Source organism: Pristiophorus japonicus, unplaced genomic scaffold (assembly GCF_044704955.1).
Source record: "Pristiophorus japonicus isolate sPriJap1 unplaced genomic scaffold, sPriJap1.hap1 HAP1_SCAFFOLD_1194, whole genome shotgun sequence".
In the NCBI taxonomy this organism is placed as follows: Eukaryota; Metazoa; Chordata; class Chondrichthyes; family Pristiophoridae; genus Pristiophorus; species Pristiophorus japonicus.
Genome location: NW_027250858.1, coordinates 18,148 through 34,979, shown reverse-complemented (window position 1 = coordinate 34,979; position 16,832 = coordinate 18,148). Strand labels below are relative to the sequence as shown.

Sequence of the window (16,832 nt, the reverse complement as noted above, 5' to 3'; positions counted from 1 at the left end):
GTGAATCTTTGGAATTCTCTAATCGAGGACTGTGGATGTTCAGTCGTTGAATATATTCAAGACAGAGATTGATAGATTTTTGGGTACTACGGAATCAAGGGATATGGGAATAGTGCAGGAAGGTGGAGTTGAGGTCAAAGATCAACCATGATCTTATTGAGTGGCCTACTCCTGCTCCATGTTCTTATATTCTTATGTCCACGGGGTGTCGGGAAAGCCCAGCAACGATTGGGGTAATAGAAATGCAAAGCTTTGAGCAGGCAAGATCTTGGGCAGTGGCATTCTGAAATAACTGCAGTTTTGGAGGGTGAAAGTGAGGGAGATTGGCTGCAAGAGCATTACAGAAGTTGAGGTGCGAGGTAATAAAGGCATGGATTTTTATCTCGGCAGCAATGGGGGAGACTGGGAACATCACAAAACAGGAAGAATAAGTTTTGATAGGCAAGCAGTGATTAGTGGGGTCCGCAGGGATCGGTGCTAAGTCCTCAACTATTTACAATCTATATTAATGACTTAGATGAAGGGACCGAGTGTAATGTAGCCAAGTTTGCTGATGATACAAAGATGGGTGGGAAAGCAAATTGTGAGGAGGACACAAAAAATCTGGACAGGGATTATAGACAGGCTAAGTGAGTGGGCAAAAATTTGGCAGATGGAGTATAATGTGGGAAAATGTAAGGTTATCCACTTTGGCAGAAATAATAGAAAAGCAAATTATAATTAAATGGAGAAAAATTGCAACGTGCTACAGTAGGGAGAGACCTGGGGGTCCTTGTGCATGGAACACAAAAAGTTAGTATGCATGTCCATCAAGGAATCAGGAAGGCAAATGGAATGTTGGCCTTTATTGCAAGGGAGAGAGTATAAAAGCAGAGAAGTCCTGCTGCAACTGTACAGGGTATTGGTGAGGCCACACCTGGAGTACTGCATACAGTTTTGGTCTTCGTATTTAAGGAAGGCTATACTTGCATTGGAGGCTGTTCAGAGAAGGTTCACTTGTTTGATTCCGGAGATGAGGGGATTGACTTATGAAGATAGGTTGAGTAGATTGGGCCTACTCATTGGAGTTCAGAAGAACGAGAGGTAATCTTATTGAAACTTGATAATGAGGGGGCTCGACAAGGTGGATGCAGAGAGGATATTTCCACTCATAGGGGAACAAAAACTAGGGGGCATAATCTTAGAATAAGGGACCGCCCATTTAAAACTGAGATGAGAAATTTCTTCTCTCAAGAGGGTAGTAAATCTATGGAATTCTCTGCCCCAGAGAGCTGTGGAGGCTGGGTCATTGAATATATTTAAGGCAGAGATAAACAGATTTTTGAGCGATAAGGGAGTAAAAGGGTTATGGGGAGCGGGCAGGGAAGTGCAGCTGAGTCCATGATCAGATCAGCCATGATCTTATGGAATGTGTGATATATTCACAGAGCACAAGCACACACAGCTTCCAACATGGCAGGCAGCTCTCGGAAGCCTTCGGAAATCTGCCTGGTTCTGTTTAATTATTAACTGTGCAATTGCAGTACACAATATGTCCACATCCATAGTGTGGAGCTACAAACATTACAAGCTTACAGACATTACACTATGGCGGAGCAGGCTCGAGGGGCCAAAAGGCCCACTCCTGCTCCTATTTCTTATGTTCTTAAAACCTACTAAAGCTAACCTTTTACAGCTTTCTGCTAAATATTCAATAAACTGATGTTTTAATACCTTCTGGTACATGAACTAAATCTATGCTCTGCAAACAGTTAATCTGTGAGCAGAACAACGTCATATATATAACCCCTCCCTCAGCCAACAATGGCCAATCAAAGGAAAAAGTACTGCAGTTTGGTATGCAAGACTGTCAAACCATCAAGTTTGCAGTCAAGTCAGTATGTTACAAAGTACACAGCACTAGGAGTACAAGTGGGATAGAAAGTAGCTGCTTCGCTGCAACTTGTATGCTCATTACCCTGTGGGACAGTTAATAATTCTTGACATATACCATCACAAAATATATCTATTTTCCACTTCGAGCTCTTATTTTAGTGGCATATCCAACTAAAATAGTACATAGCCCTAACTCAAATGACCATCAGAGCAGACCCCAACCTTGAATAGGATGGGTTGTTGAAAAAGTCGCCCAAATGTAGTAAACACAAACATAAATAGTTATATAAACATGTGAGAAGACCTATGGGGTAAAGGAAATCAATTATCTTTTTTAAAACTTAGTGTAAGGGTGCAGCAATACGAGTGCCTGGCAATCTTTTGGAAACTGAGCGCAACAAGGGGAAGTCACTTACAAAATGTTGGTTTAAATTTGTGTTTTAAGCTTATGGTGCTTACCATTCAAGAAATGAACGCAGCAACAGGTTAGAAGCCTTTTATCCTGGGGCCCCTACCTTGCCTGGGCACTAAACAGGTGCAGCACACCAGAAGTGTGATGCTTGTCCAAACCCAGGAACATCTAGATTTCCTAACCAGGGCCATTTAAATGGGCTAGGGACCGAACCGGTGTAAGCCAGGGTCTGCCAGGGCCGTGTACTGTCGGTAGTGCCTGAAAAGTCAAGGGCAGCTGCAGCTACCTCGGTAATCAGGATCTTCTGGCTGCTGATGGAGGTCGATAGCTAGAAGATTGTAATTGATGATCAAACTTCTGAGAGCTGGGCCTAGCACTGACAGACGTGCCATGCCGTAACTGAAATTCATTGCCCTTCCCTGGGACCACTGATTGGTGAGGTTTGAGAAGCAGGCCATAGTGCCATCATTTTAAGTGCTCAACAAGTGCAGCATCCACAATATAAAGCAAGAGACTGGGACTGCCCCCCATTTGATTTAAACAGCTCCATCTGTCCTGCACCTACTTTCGGTGCGGTGCAGGCCAGGCTCTTCCAGCCCCAATCCAACAATCTCTCAGAGCAGCGTTAAAGGAGCTCAGACACAGTCATTTGAGTCTCTCTACCCTTTCTCATTACCTTGGCACAAAGGGAATATATTTCTAATATGTTCACCTTCAAAAGGGATCAAGTATAAGGTAAGAGCACTTCCTTTCACTAGTTTTGGACAAACACTATTACTTCCAAGTTATTGAGGTATCAAATTAATGTTCAAGGCACTATATGCATATACAATTTCTTTGATAGCTTTCAAGTTGTCTATTATTTTTTTTAATCCAAAGAGAGATATGAAGAGTCACTTAGAAAGTTGAGAGAGGAGTAACAAAGTGCCGCACTGGCTTTTCATCTCTGGAACCAGTGTATAAATTCAGCCGAAACTGATGGGATAAAAATCTCCTGTCTGTTTCTGTAAAGAAAGTCTCAGTTCAATTCCTGGTAGATATGGGCCTACAGCATAGAATTGTACTTGGCTTGGCACAAATTTCCATCTCACTTAAAAAGCTACAGGTTGTGTGGGAAATATAAAAACAAATGTGTCACACTGGTACAATAATATTCTTCTGAAGTTGAGGTAAAACACATTGTTGGGGCAGAATAGAGGGAGCTTTTTACGCTTATCTGGGTGTGCTATACCTAACCTTAGAGTGTTTGATGCTGACACTGGGCAGAGTTCCATTTACCAGCAAATTCCTCACCTTGATGAGTAGAAATAAAATGAACACAAAATGTTTGAGAAAATGTGATCGAAGCATTTTTAAGCTTCTGAAAATGGAGTACCTTACACCACAGTTAATCAATGAATAGGAATCTGGAATAATCTATTCTCATATTAATTACTTCAATCGCATAAATATGTGTTCTCTCTGCAATATTCCCTTTCAGTTATGTAATCTACAGCATCATTGTGCTTTAAGGAAGCAGCAGAATTGCCAAAAATATTCATTTCTCAAAAACCAAAAATAAATAATTCAGGTCACACTTTGACATTGGTCCTAATATTAATTGAGTCTATAAAATTCATGTTCATCTTCAATATTTTTTTTTTAAAACTGGTGTACCAATGCTCCTTCTGAAGACAATGAACTATTTTGTCCCAAGGCTGCCAAAGTTAAACTGCCAATAATACAATTCCCATTTTCAAACCCCACCCTCAACACTCTCCTTAAGCATGTCACAGTGGTAAGAAGATTTTTCAGTTAACAATGAAGCTTTAAACATGCATTTATCAGTAGTTTAGATAGGAATATTTTGTTGCAGTGTGCAGTTCATTAACAGTGTTGTACATTAAATGGAATATCTATACAGTGTCCAATTTAAAGTAAGATTTATAAATCTTGCTAATCAATCTTTTATGAGGTTTCTCGGCGGGGGGGCGATTTTAACAAAGATTGGGTGGGTTGACGGCGGCGGGGTAGTTAAAGTGTTATAAAATCAGAATGCCGACCTGAACCTGCCTCCAACCTGCCCATTTCCAGTTTAACGAAGGCGGGCAGCCAACCTGCTTCCAGAGGCAAGTCGTCTATTTAAATATTATAATGAGGCCAGAAGCCTCTTTAAACTCCATTTTGTCTTTAACTTTAGCCGGCCAAGTTTTGCACACCTCGGAATACCCACCAGCTAATCCAAGGCGAGGACTACTGGATCCAAGAGGTAAGTGCCTTTACATTTACCTCCTGGATCCAGGGTCCCACCCCCAGCGTGGTCTTTGATCACTGCCCCCCCCTCAGGCCTCCCCCGCTCCTAGTCCGCTTTGAAACGCCCCTTCCCGTGCTGCTCCTCCAGCACCTGAAAATCTTTGTAATGCTCCCCGCACTGCTCCTCCGGCCCCCGATCCTCTTTGGACTCCCTCAAACTCCCCGCACCCGCCATCCTCCTCCGAGATCTTCTTGCCACTCCCACCCCCCCAACCCCACTCAATTTGCTTGTCGCTCTAGACCACCAACCCCCCCCCCAGCCTCCTATCTTCTTCCCGGCCCGGCCACGTAGCCATCCGATCTTCTTCCCAGCCCTCCTCACCGTTCTTCTTCCCGGCATAGCCGCACCCCGATCTTCTTGCCACTCCCGGCACCCCTGATCATCTTCCCACTTGGCTCCCCCTCCGCCCCGATCGTCTTTCTGGTCCACCCCTCCCCTCGATCCTCCTGCCACTCTTAGCCCCCCTCAATCTTCTTCGGAACCCCCCCACCCCAGATATTCTTGCTGCTACGGCCCCCACACGATCCCTTGTTCCCTCCTCTGGGGCTGGGAAATAGAGGCTCGCCATTCAAATCAGGCCCTACCATTAAAGTCTGAATGTAACATTTTAAAAAATGGGCAACAAAGACCAGGGAAAGAAATTAAGCTACACGCAATGAGAATAAATGAGTGCCATGACCTTAAGATATGCATAGGTCTCTGGAAAGAAATAATAATGAGAAATAAAGGTAAATGGGTAACTTATGATTTTGGGAGATATATTTTTTTATGGGTTTATCTAATAAATGTCATTTGTATATCTATATGGTCACTTGGGTCAGAAATAAAAATGGCAGCTAGAATAAAAATGCACCAATGGGATTGATTGATATTTCAGCCTTTCAAGAATTAACTTTTCTGTGGGATCTTGTTGATCTGTGTTTCAGCAAATCAGCTGTGAGGTCATGAGGCTCACATTGCGTACTATAAATCCCACGTAGAGAGGGGTTCTGTGAGAAGGAGGACGTAGGAGTATGTTTGAGTTTGTGTGTATGTATTGGCACAAGCGGCGGAGCCTAGTCTCCAGTCGTCTTTGATCCCCTTGCCACTGGACCTTGTCCGTCAAGCCCGTGTGGTGGCTGTTGTGCAACGGCCACACCACATTAAAAGAATTCACGCACATGCATCTTCCACCGTTTAAAATGAGTTCATCAGTCACCTGAGTACTCATTTTTAGTGTGGAAGCAAGTCATCCTCGACCCCAAGGGACAGCCTATGATGATCCTGAAGTTGCTCATGAGCCTTTGGAAAGTGGTGTTTTTCTGATAGACAGATTTGATGTTGCATGTTACAGATTTGTGACTTGTGATACACAAGATTTTGAGTTATACAAATGCTTTGTAAATAAAATGATAAATATTTTTAACTATGTTCCATTTTAACTATGCACATTTTTCACTATGTAAATTCCCATTTGCTCAACAACAGCTCAGCCAAGTAATGTATAAACTTCAGTAAGATAAAATTGCCACAGTCTTGAGACGTCTCAAATGTTATTATCCGACACTACTCTAATTTCCTCATAAGTCAAAGTTCTTTCTATAAATAAGAGGCCTTCACTAAACTACAAACACAAAAACAAACCAACTGTATTCTTTAGTTGATGGAAATAGTGGGCACAATTTTAAAATTACATTGTAGACTAGATTTATGACCAAAATATTAACCTAGCATGATCATTGTTCAGAAAAAATATTCACTACTTTACAAATTTTCGACTGACTGGAATATTATATTGACATTAGTTATTCTTTGAGGGTTAAATGTCCATAATATTGAACAGATGCAGACTACCTCCCATTTTTAAAAAGTTCTCATTACTTACAACACATGCAATTCTAATTGAAAAAATATATTATTTGGTACACTTACGCGTGAGTTCCTCTTTACACTCTGTCTCTTCAGACAATACAATTTCTCTGGGGAGAAAGAAAGATATATTATGGTACTGGATTTAATGCTGAGTACTGTAAATATACTTTAAAGAGATTTTAAGAGTCAGAAATTATTAGACAGACACACAGTTTTTAAATTGGCCTACTGGACTAAAAGATTGAGTGCTCAACTGGAACATTGTGCATCCTACTATTACAACAATTTGTATGTATATAGCTGGAGTTCATTATCTACAATAGCATTTTTGTGTCCTTCTGCTCATGCGCATGGTCGGCCCTGCACCCCATCTCCTACTGCCCAATGTCACCGAGGTCCGGCCGAGCGTGCACAGTACCCCACAGTTGCGGCTGTAGTGTGGCATAGCCAACGCTTTCCTCAGCTCTATAGGAGAAGGCCCCTCACTGGATCTGTGGCGAGATCGAAAGAGAGTGAGACAGAGAGAGAGAGAGAGAGAGAGAGAGAGAGAGAGAGAGAGAGACAGAGAGAGACAGAGAGAGAGCGAGCGCGTGGGGTGGTGGGAAGGGCGTGGGGGCCTCGGAGGGGGAAGAGGGAGGGAGGCGGGGCCTCGGAGGGAGGGGGCCGGGGCCTCGGAGGGAGGGGGCAGGAGCCTCGGAGGGAGATGGGCCGGGGGTCGGGGCACGGGAGGGGGAGGGGGGCAGGAACTTGATGGAGTGTGTAAAGAACACAGCAAGCACAATGGTGATGCCGGAGGAACGTGTTACAAAATAAGGATAAAAAGATATGAAATGAGGACAGAAAGTTACACCAAATGTTTGATGCCTATTTTTATAATAAAGACTGTAAACATGAAAATCAAGATGAGCAGACCAAATTAATCAAGTAGAACCACACAATTTATCTGCCGATTATTTCAAACGTATTTTTCTTTTAATAATATGCTACAAATATGCTAATGTTAAATTGACCTAATCTTAACAGTGGGAAAAATTACAAAAAGGCTACTTACTTTGCATTAACTAAAATGACTAACATCAGAAAGAAAATTAGGAAAGGGTCTGCTTGCTGTAGATACACATCCCACATCAGCTGGGCAACATCTTCTGTGCAACAACCTGCAAAGAGGCTTGCTCCCTTCAGAGTAATAATTAAAAGGACAAGAATATTTATTAAACTGAAATTATTAAACATTCTAAATCATAGCTTCTTGGCAATTCAAATCGCTGTTTTAGGAATACGATTTTCTTTACAATTCTCTACAAAGAGAATAATGGCTAGTGGAACCTAATTTCATTATGCATATGACATAACAAAAGTGAAATAAGATCAAGGTATTTGTAACCAGTATATGAACCCTGAATTAGATTATAACTTTGCTACACTTGTATATAATTTTTGTTTATGAGGAAGAATTAGATTTTTCATTACTTTGCTCAGTTTGGTCAGATTCTTCAGACACAAGGAAATTCATAAAAGGCTCATTAATTGGATTCTAGCAAGAGTATTGATTCAATGTTTTGAACCATACCATACAATTGTAGATACATTCCATTTTACTTATACTAAATTGTAAAGTATAAAATACTGTATAAAAGAGCAGTCTATGATAATGGATTTACAAGAGGCACAAAAACTATACTATTTTAGTTGAAAGGGCTAATGGGAAGGGAAAAATTGTATATGCCATAGCTGACCATCCAGTTTCAGAATTGCACTGGCAGACTACTGAAAGCAGGTCACCTGGCTACCTACAGATGGTGGTTAGTTTAGGAAAATGCATAGAAAATAAAGATATTTTTAAAATTATCCTCAGAAAATATAAAATATATCAGGCCTTTATTGAACATATTCTGCATTATATTTAATGATTTTAAAACAGTACCTCGTACCATACAAAATTGCAGTGCACAAGATTAAATCTTTAAAAGAAAACTGCCTGATAGAAAGCTTCAGGAGTATCCTCCTGAGAGTCAGCACTGAAATGGACAAAAGTTGGAAACCAGATTAGGTACAATGACATTATTCTGTGTCATTCTGGAGTGCTACAATTCCAAATATTATCGTATAAACTGTGAAATGCGTTTGCCTATCTAAACATGTAGGATTACCATTGACTTCTCAAATAATTTACTCAAAGCACATTATAATGGAATTTACAACATCAGCCAATTTCTTTTTAGGGAAAAGTCAAATAGGTCCCAATGAACATATTCATTTAGATGGACACAAATTGTGGGAAATTAATTAAAAGCATCGAAGTACACTAAAATAATTTGGTAAGTACAATTTTTTCCATTTCAACAAAGAACTGTTTAGGACTGCAAAATGAGTTTAAGAATAGTACTTGCCAGATTCGAGTAGATAATGAAAATGGAGTCTGTTCAAAAACTAAATTAGTTCACTGAAAAGCAGCATTTCCAAATGAAAATGCAAATATAAATTGTGATGCGAGATTTTTAAAAATTAGCCCACAATTAACTGAACAGAATTCTACCAAAAATATTACTTTTTTTTCCTACAAAAAGTATCTTTAAATGGGTGTACAAAAATGATATATAAATGATATGAACAGATATCAGGTACACAGAAAGAGGTTTCAATATTGGGAAGATGGAAGCCATTGTTTTTGGTCCTTGCTACAAACTCAGTTCCCTAATTACTGACTCTATCCCTCTCCCCAACATCTGTCTGAAGTTGAACCAGACTGTTCGCAACCTTCGTGTCATATTTGACCGCATATCCGCAGCATAACTAAGAATTGCATATGGCATAACTAAGACCGCCTATTTCTATCTCCGTAACATCGCCTCAGCTCATCCGCTGATGAAGCCCTCATCTATGCCTTTGTTACCTCTAGACGTAACTATTCCAACGCACCCCTAGCTGGCTTCTCACATTCTACCCTACGTAAAATTGTGATCCAAAATTCAGCTGCCCATGTCCTACTCATCCATCACCCCTGATCTACATCGGCTCCCGGTTAAGCAATGCTTCTATTTCAAAATTGTCATCCGTGTTTTCAAATCCCTCTATGGCCTCGCCCCTCACTATCTCTGTAATCTCCTTCAGCCCCACAACACCATCACCCCCATCCCCAGAGATGTCTGCACTCCTCTAATTCTGCCCTCTTGAGCATCCCTGATTATAATCGGTCAACCATTGGTGACTATGCCTTCTGTTGCCTCGGCCCCAAGGTCTGGAATTCCCTGCCTACACCTCTCCACCTCGCTAGACGCTCTTTAAAACCTACATTGTTGTCCAGGTTTTTGGTCCTTATGTGGCTCGGTGACAAAGTTTTTGTCTCATAATACTCCTGTGAAGCGCCTTGGGACGTTTCACTACGTTAAAGGTGGTATATAAATATGAGTTGTTGTTGTTGTATTTAGTGGTTAGAACATTGGGAAGATTCAAAATAAGTTATTTTTTATTTTTTAGGAGATATATTTACCCAGTTGATTGCGTAAGAGTCTGGAGTAATCTTCTTTGTGTCAAGAAAAGAGCAAAGCTCTGGTTCATGATACTGCAGAAGAAGCCGGAAGAGGTGGAACGGTCGACCTTTGGTGACACAATCCCTGTAAAAGACAGCATTCCAGCGTGGAAAATAAATCAAAACTACCACTTGCCACATATTTATCCATGCCAGCTGGCACTTCACTTAATAGACCTGTGGGATAATTTCAATCCTACGGAAAGCAATTAACAACTCTAAAACACTAAGAAAATAAGTGGTACTGTGAGACGGAGAATGCAGACACCATGTCTATATACCAAACAAAAGGAAATTAATTCAGGTGCTAACTCTCTGTTCTTACCTGGGTATGTATTTATTCATGATGGCATAAAAGCAATTATATAAATCATTCCTTGGCATTCGGAGTGGAACAAGAGGCTTAAGCAAATCAGTCCAGCCAAGACTCTGGGTATACATGACATTTCGCGATTTGCAGTAAAATGTGATCACAGATTCAATGTCTGAAAGTAATTGTGTCTTTTCCTCTTCTGGCACTGAAAGATGATCTACATGTGGGAAAAGAAAAAATAATAAATAAATAAATCAGAATTACAATGTATCACTTTAGAGCTGTTACTATGCTAAGCTTCTGAAGCTTGCTAGAGGGAAAAATCTATTACTTAAAAAGAGCATTCAAAACACATTTTTACAAAGGGAGCCATATTGATGCATTTACCAGGATAAAAACAATGCATAGGAAGATTCCTTCGGTAACGCTGCATCATATTGTAAACAACAGTTATCAAAACTGAAGGAAGAGGAAAAAAAACTGCCTGCATTGGTATCAATACCAGTGTTTTTTTTCATCAATACACATCTCCATATAATTAAAGCACAAGAAATCAGTAACATTTATATCACTCAATCACCTTTGTTTTCTTTTCCTTAGTCCTTATTTCTTACCCTTCGTCCTTATTTCTTACCCATTATTCTGCCTTCAAGACACAGACTTCTTGCTGAAGCTCCACAGGTAGCAGGGCCCTCTGGTACCTTACCCAATTATCCATTATTTATGTGGGAAGCTAGATAGCGAGGGTCAGCAAGTTATTCAAATGCCGGTTGGGGGGGGGGGGGGGGGGTTGGCACAGCTTCAGCTGCCAAGGCCGTAAGCTCTGGAATTCCCTCCCTAAATGTCTCCGCATCTCTACTTTGCTGTCCTTCTTGAAGACGGTCCTTAAAACCAATATATTTGACCAAACTCTGTTCTACTGTCTCCTTATGTGGCTCAGTGTCAATTTTTTTTTGATAACACTCCTATGAAGCATCTTGGGATGTTTTGTAAAATTTGTTCTGGGATGTGGGCGTCGCTGGCAAGGCTAACATTTATTGCCCATTCCTAATTGCCCTCGAGAAGCTGATAGTGAGCAGTCTGTATGGTGAAGGTACTCCCATAGTGCTGTTAGGGAAGGAGTTCCAGGATCTTCACCCAGCAACGATGAAGGAACGGCGATATATTTCCACGTCAAGATTGTCTGTAACCTGGAGGGGAACTTGCAGGTGGTGATCCCATGCGCCTGCTAACCTTGTCCTTATAGGCAGTAGAGATAGTGGGTTTGGGAGGTGCTGTTGAAGAAGCCCTGGTGAGTTGCTGCAGTGCATCTTGTAGATGGTGCACACAGCAACCACGGTGCACCGGTAATGAAGGGAGTGAATGTTGAAGGCGGTAGATGGGGTGCCAATCAAGTGGGCTGCTTTGTCCTGAATGTGTCGAGCTGCTTGAGTATTGTTGGAGCTGCACTCATCCAGGCAAGTGGAGAGTACTCTATCACATTCCTGATTTGTGCCTTGCAGATGGTGGAAAGGCTTTGGGGAGTTAGGAGGCGAGACACTCACCACAGAATACCCAGCTTCTGACCTGCTCTTGTTGCCACAGTATTTATGTGGCTGGTCCAGTTAAGTTTCTGGTCAATGGTGACCCTCCAGGATGTTGATAGTGGGGATTCGGCGATGGTAATGCTGTTGAATATCAAGGGAAGGTAGTCAGACTCTCGCTTATTGGAGATGGTCATTGCCTGGCACTTGTGCAAATGTTACTTGCTACTCATCAGCCCAAGCTGGAATGTCATCGAAGTCTTGCTGCATGCAGGCATAGACTGCTTCATTACCTGCGGAGTTGCGAATGGAACTGAACACTGAGCAATCATCAGTAAACATCCCCAATTCTGAACTTATGATGGACGGAAGGTCATTGATGAAGCAGCTGAAGATGGTTGGGCCGAGGACACTGTCCTGAGGAACTCCTGCAGCGATGTCCTGGGGCTGGGATGACTGACCTCCAACAACCATAACCATCTTCCTTTGTGCTAGATATGACTTCAGCCAGTGGAGAGTTTCCCCCCTGATTCCCATTGACTTCAGTTTTGTTAGGGCTTCTTGATGCCAAACTCAGTCAAATGCTGCCTTGATGTCAAGGGCAGTCATTCTCAACTCACCTCTGGAATTCAGCTCTTTTGTCCATGTTTGAATCAAAGCTGTAATGAGGTCTGGAGCCGAATGGTCCTGGCGGAACCCAAACTGAGCATTGGTGAAAGAAAGACGACTTGGATTTATATAACGCCTTTCTCGACCACCGAACGTCTCAAAGCGCTTTACAGCCAATAATATACTTTGAAGTGTAGTCACTGTTGTAATGTAGGAAACGCAGCAGCCAATTTGCGCACAAGCAAGCTCCCACAAACAGCAATATGATAATGATCAGACAATCTGTTTTTTTTGTTACGTTGCTTGAGGGATAAATATTGGCCAGGACACTGGGGATAACTCCCCTGCTCTTCTTCGAAATATTGTCACGAGATCTTTTATGTCCACTTGGGAGAGCAGATGGGGCTGTGGTTTAACGTCTCATCTGAAAGACGGCACCTCAGACAGTGCAGCACTCCCTCAGCACTGCACGGAGATGTCAACCTAGATTTTTTTGTGCTCAAGTCCCTGGAATGAAACTTGAACCCACAACCTACTGCAGGTTATTGGTGAGTAAGTGTCGCTAGATAGCACGGTGGAAGACACCTTCCATCACTTTGCTGATGATTGAGAGTAGATTGACGTGGCAGCAATTGATCGGATTGGATTTGGCTTGCTTTTTGTGGGCAGGTCATACCTGGGCAGTTCTTCACATTGTCGGATAGATGCCAGTGTTGTAGCTGTACTAGAACAGCTTGGCGAGAGGCGTGGCTAGTTCTCAAGCACAAGTCTTCAACATGACAGCCGGGATGTTGTCTGGGTCCATAGCCTTTGCTGTATCCAGTGCGCTCAGCCGTTTGATATCAGGTGGAGTGAATCGTATTGGCTGAAGACTTGCTTCTGTGATGGTGAGGACCTCAGGAGGAGGTCGTTATGGATCATCCACTCGGCACTTCTGGCTGAAGAAGGTTGCAAATGATTCAGCCTTGTCTTTTGCACTTGCGTGCTGGGCTCCGCCATCAGTGAGGATGGGGATATTCATGGAGCCTCTTCCTCATGCTAGTTCTTTAATTGTCCACTACCATTCATGTCTCGATGTGGCAGGACTGCAGAGCTTTGATCTGATCTGTTGATTGTGGGATCGCTTAGCTCTGTTTACAGCATGCTGCTTAGCATGCATGTAATCCTGTGTTGCAGCTTCCCCAGGTTGGTACCTCATTTTTAGGCACGCCTGGTGCTGCTGCTGGCATGCTCTTCTGCACTCCTCATTGAACCTGGGTTGATCACCTAGCTTGATGGTAATGGTAAAATGAGGGATATGCCAGGCCATGAGGTTACAGATTGTGGTGGAATATAATTCTGCTGCTGCTGATGGCCTACAGCGCCTCATGAATGCCCAGTTTGAGCTGAATTTGTCCCATTTAACAGTGGTAGTGCCACACAACACGAAGGAGGGTATCTTCAGTATGATGACAAGACATCGTCTGCACAATGATGGTGCGGTGATCACTCGTGTTGGTTCTCTCACCACCTGCTGCAGGCCCAGGATTCGGACAGCTCGGTCATTAATGGTGTGACTGGGCCACTCTTGGTGATGGGCACTGAAGTCTCCCATCCAGAGTACTGGATTCTGTGCTCTTACTACCCTCAGTGCTTCTTCAAAATGGCGTTCAACATGAACGAGTATTGGTTTATCAGCTGAGGGAGGGAGTAATCAGCAGGAGGTTTCCTTCCTAAAGGACATCAGTTAACCAGATGGGTTTTTACGGTTTCATAGTCACCGTTACTGACACAAGCTCTTTATTCCAGATTTGTTTTTTAATTAACTGAATTTAAATTCCCCAGCTGCCGTGGTGGGATTTGAACTCACAGCTCTGGATTATTAGTCGTGTAATTTAACCACTATGCTACCATTCCCACTACGTTTTACTACGTTAAAGTTGCATATAAATGCAAGTTGTTATCCTGTCCACACCAAATATCTACTAACTTGCATTTGCAGCTGAATACAAAGTAGAAGCAAGAACCCTAAATGATTTCCCAGCACTAACCCAGGGTGTTGATGTCAACGACAGCATATTTACTTCTGCTCCAAGTTACCTATGTATTTCTTAATTGTAATCACCAAATTCCTAGAAAGTTACTCGTAAATAAGCAACGCGACCCATTTTCCAGCAAGGAAGGCATCAACAATAACTTGCACTTAATGTAATAAAACATCCCAAGGCACTTCACAGGATCATAATCAGACAAAAATTGACACCGAGGCAAGGAAGTAGACCTTAGGACAGGCTTGGTCAAGGAGATCGGCTTCAAGGAGCGTATAAAAGTGGAAAGGTGAAGAGGTTTAGGAAGGGATTTCAAGCGCTTAGGGTGTGGACGACTGACGGTACTCTGCCAGTGAAGAAAATGGAATGTTGGCCTTTATTGCAAGGGGGATGGAGTTTAAAGCAGGGAAGTCCTGCTCCAACTGTACAGGGCGTTGGTAAGGCCACACCTGAAGTACTGCGTACAGTTTTGGTCTCCTTATTTGAGGAAGGATGTACTTGCATTGGAGGCAGTTCAGAGAATGTTCATGAGGTTGATTCCCAAGATAAAGAGGTTGCCATATGAAGAAAGGTTGAGCAGATTGGGCATATACTCATTGGAGTTTAGAAGAATGAGAGGTGATCTTGTTGAAACATAAAAGATTCTGAGGGGTCTTGACAGGGTAGATGCAGAGAGAATGTTTCCCTTCATGAGGGAATCTAGAACTAGGGGGCATAGTTTCAGAATAAGGGGTCGTTCATTTAGGACGGAAATGAGGAGAAATTTCTTCTCTCATAGGGCCGTGAATCTTTGGAATACTCTACCTCAGCTGTGGATGCTGGATCTTTGAATATATTAAAGGTGGAGATAGACAGATTTTTGAATGATAAGGGAGTCAAGGGTTATGGGGAGCGATGGGGAGTCCATGATCAGATCCGCCATGATCTTATTGATTGGCAGAGCAGGCTTGAGGGGCCAGATGGCCTACTCCTGCTCCTATTTCTTATGTTCTGAAGGAAGTATGGGATGCACAAGAGGCCAGAGTTGGGAAGAATGCAGTTATCAGAGGGTTGCAGGGCAGGAGGAGGTTACTCTCTCCATCCTGCTAGACTACCATGCTAGACAGAAATTATTATAAGGAATAAATTGACAGACAAATATTCTGTATTTTATTGAAGTTACTTAATTAACTTACCGATGAGTTTTTGGCAATCTTCTTGAATTAATGTCTGTTCAGGTAGATCCAGAGAGCCATCCCACGATCCCAAGCTACCCACTTTTCCTGCTACATTAAGTGAAATCTGAAAAGTTGAATCAGTTAAAATGTAAACATGTCACAGAAAAAAATAACATTTATATAGTGCATTTCACATTCACAGGATGTTACTTTTGAAGTGCAGTAACTGGTGTAAAGTAGGCAAACACAGCAGACAATTTGTACACACCAAAGTCCCACAAACAGCGATGAGATAAATGACCAAATAATCTGTGATTTGTGGTGTTGATTGAGAGATAGATGTCAGACAGGACACTGGGAGAATTCCCCCGCTCTTCTCTGAATAGTGCCACTGGATCTTTTACGTCTACCTGAACAAACAGATGGAGCCTGGGTTTAATGTCACACCTGAAAGGTGGCACCTCGAACTGTGCAACAATCCCTCAGTACTGCATTGGAGTGTCAACTTAGATTATGTGCTCAAGTCTCTATAGTGTAGCTTGAACCCACGACCTACTAATTTATAGGTGAGAGCTCAACCTCTAAGCTAAAGCATGCCTAATAGGATCAGTCTATCCTGCAAAAGTATACTTACTTCCCATTGATCAGTTGTTGTCAATTCATAACCCAAGTCATCTCTTCCTCAAATGGTAAAGGAGGAAACACAGTGCCAGGTAATTGTAATAGAGATGGGAACAAATATACCACGAGATGCAGCATACTGGCACTAGCACATTACACCACAATGCAGCAAGTTGTGCATTTGCATTTATTTTTCCAATATAACAGAAAATTTTTTTTTTTTTTTAATAATTTATAGTTTTTTTTCTCCTGAAGATGCAATCTCATACTGAGATACAGTTCCATGGCAACGGGAGTAGGCCATTCAGCCCCGCGAGCCTGTTCCACAATTCAATCAGATCATGGTTGATCGTGGGCCACCCCGACCTACGAGAGAACATCTCCGCAGGTCGGGGGTTATAAAAAGAGCTGGAGCATGCCACTGCAACTTCAGCGCAAGCCGACACAAATGTGCGATGGCTTTGAGGTAGGCGACTGGGTGACGTCATCAGGACCCAGGTCGCCGTTTGGAGCAAGGGCAGGAGCATCGGCGGGGCCCTGGTACAGCAGAGTAGCGGGCAGGTCGTGGCGGACTTGCAACGAGTGATCAGGGCGATGGAGTGATGAGGGATCGTGGCTGGCA

General features: G+C 42.5%; 1 protein-coding gene across 3 annotated transcripts in view; it reads right to left on the bottom strand.

Annotated features, from left to right (window-relative positions):
• Nucleotides 1-16,832, bottom strand: part of tbc1d23 (TBC1 domain family, member 23) — an 81,468-nt gene that overhangs the window by 49,200 nt on the left and 15,436 nt on the right. For all 3 annotated transcript variants that reach the window (XM_070870221.1, XM_070870223.1, XM_070870222.1), the window contains exons 3-7: nucleotides 15,608-15,713; nucleotides 10,286-10,490; nucleotides 9,922-10,045; nucleotides 7,483-7,607; nucleotides 6,492-6,538 (exon numbers count right to left, since the gene is read on the bottom strand). In XM_070870221.1, the coding sequence (XP_070726322.1) occupies nucleotides 6,492-6,538; nucleotides 7,483-7,607; nucleotides 9,922-10,045; nucleotides 10,286-10,490; nucleotides 15,608-15,713 (607 nt within the window). The remainder of the gene's footprint in view (nucleotides 1-6,491; nucleotides 6,539-7,482; nucleotides 7,608-9,921; nucleotides 10,046-10,285; nucleotides 10,491-15,607; nucleotides 15,714-16,832) is intronic.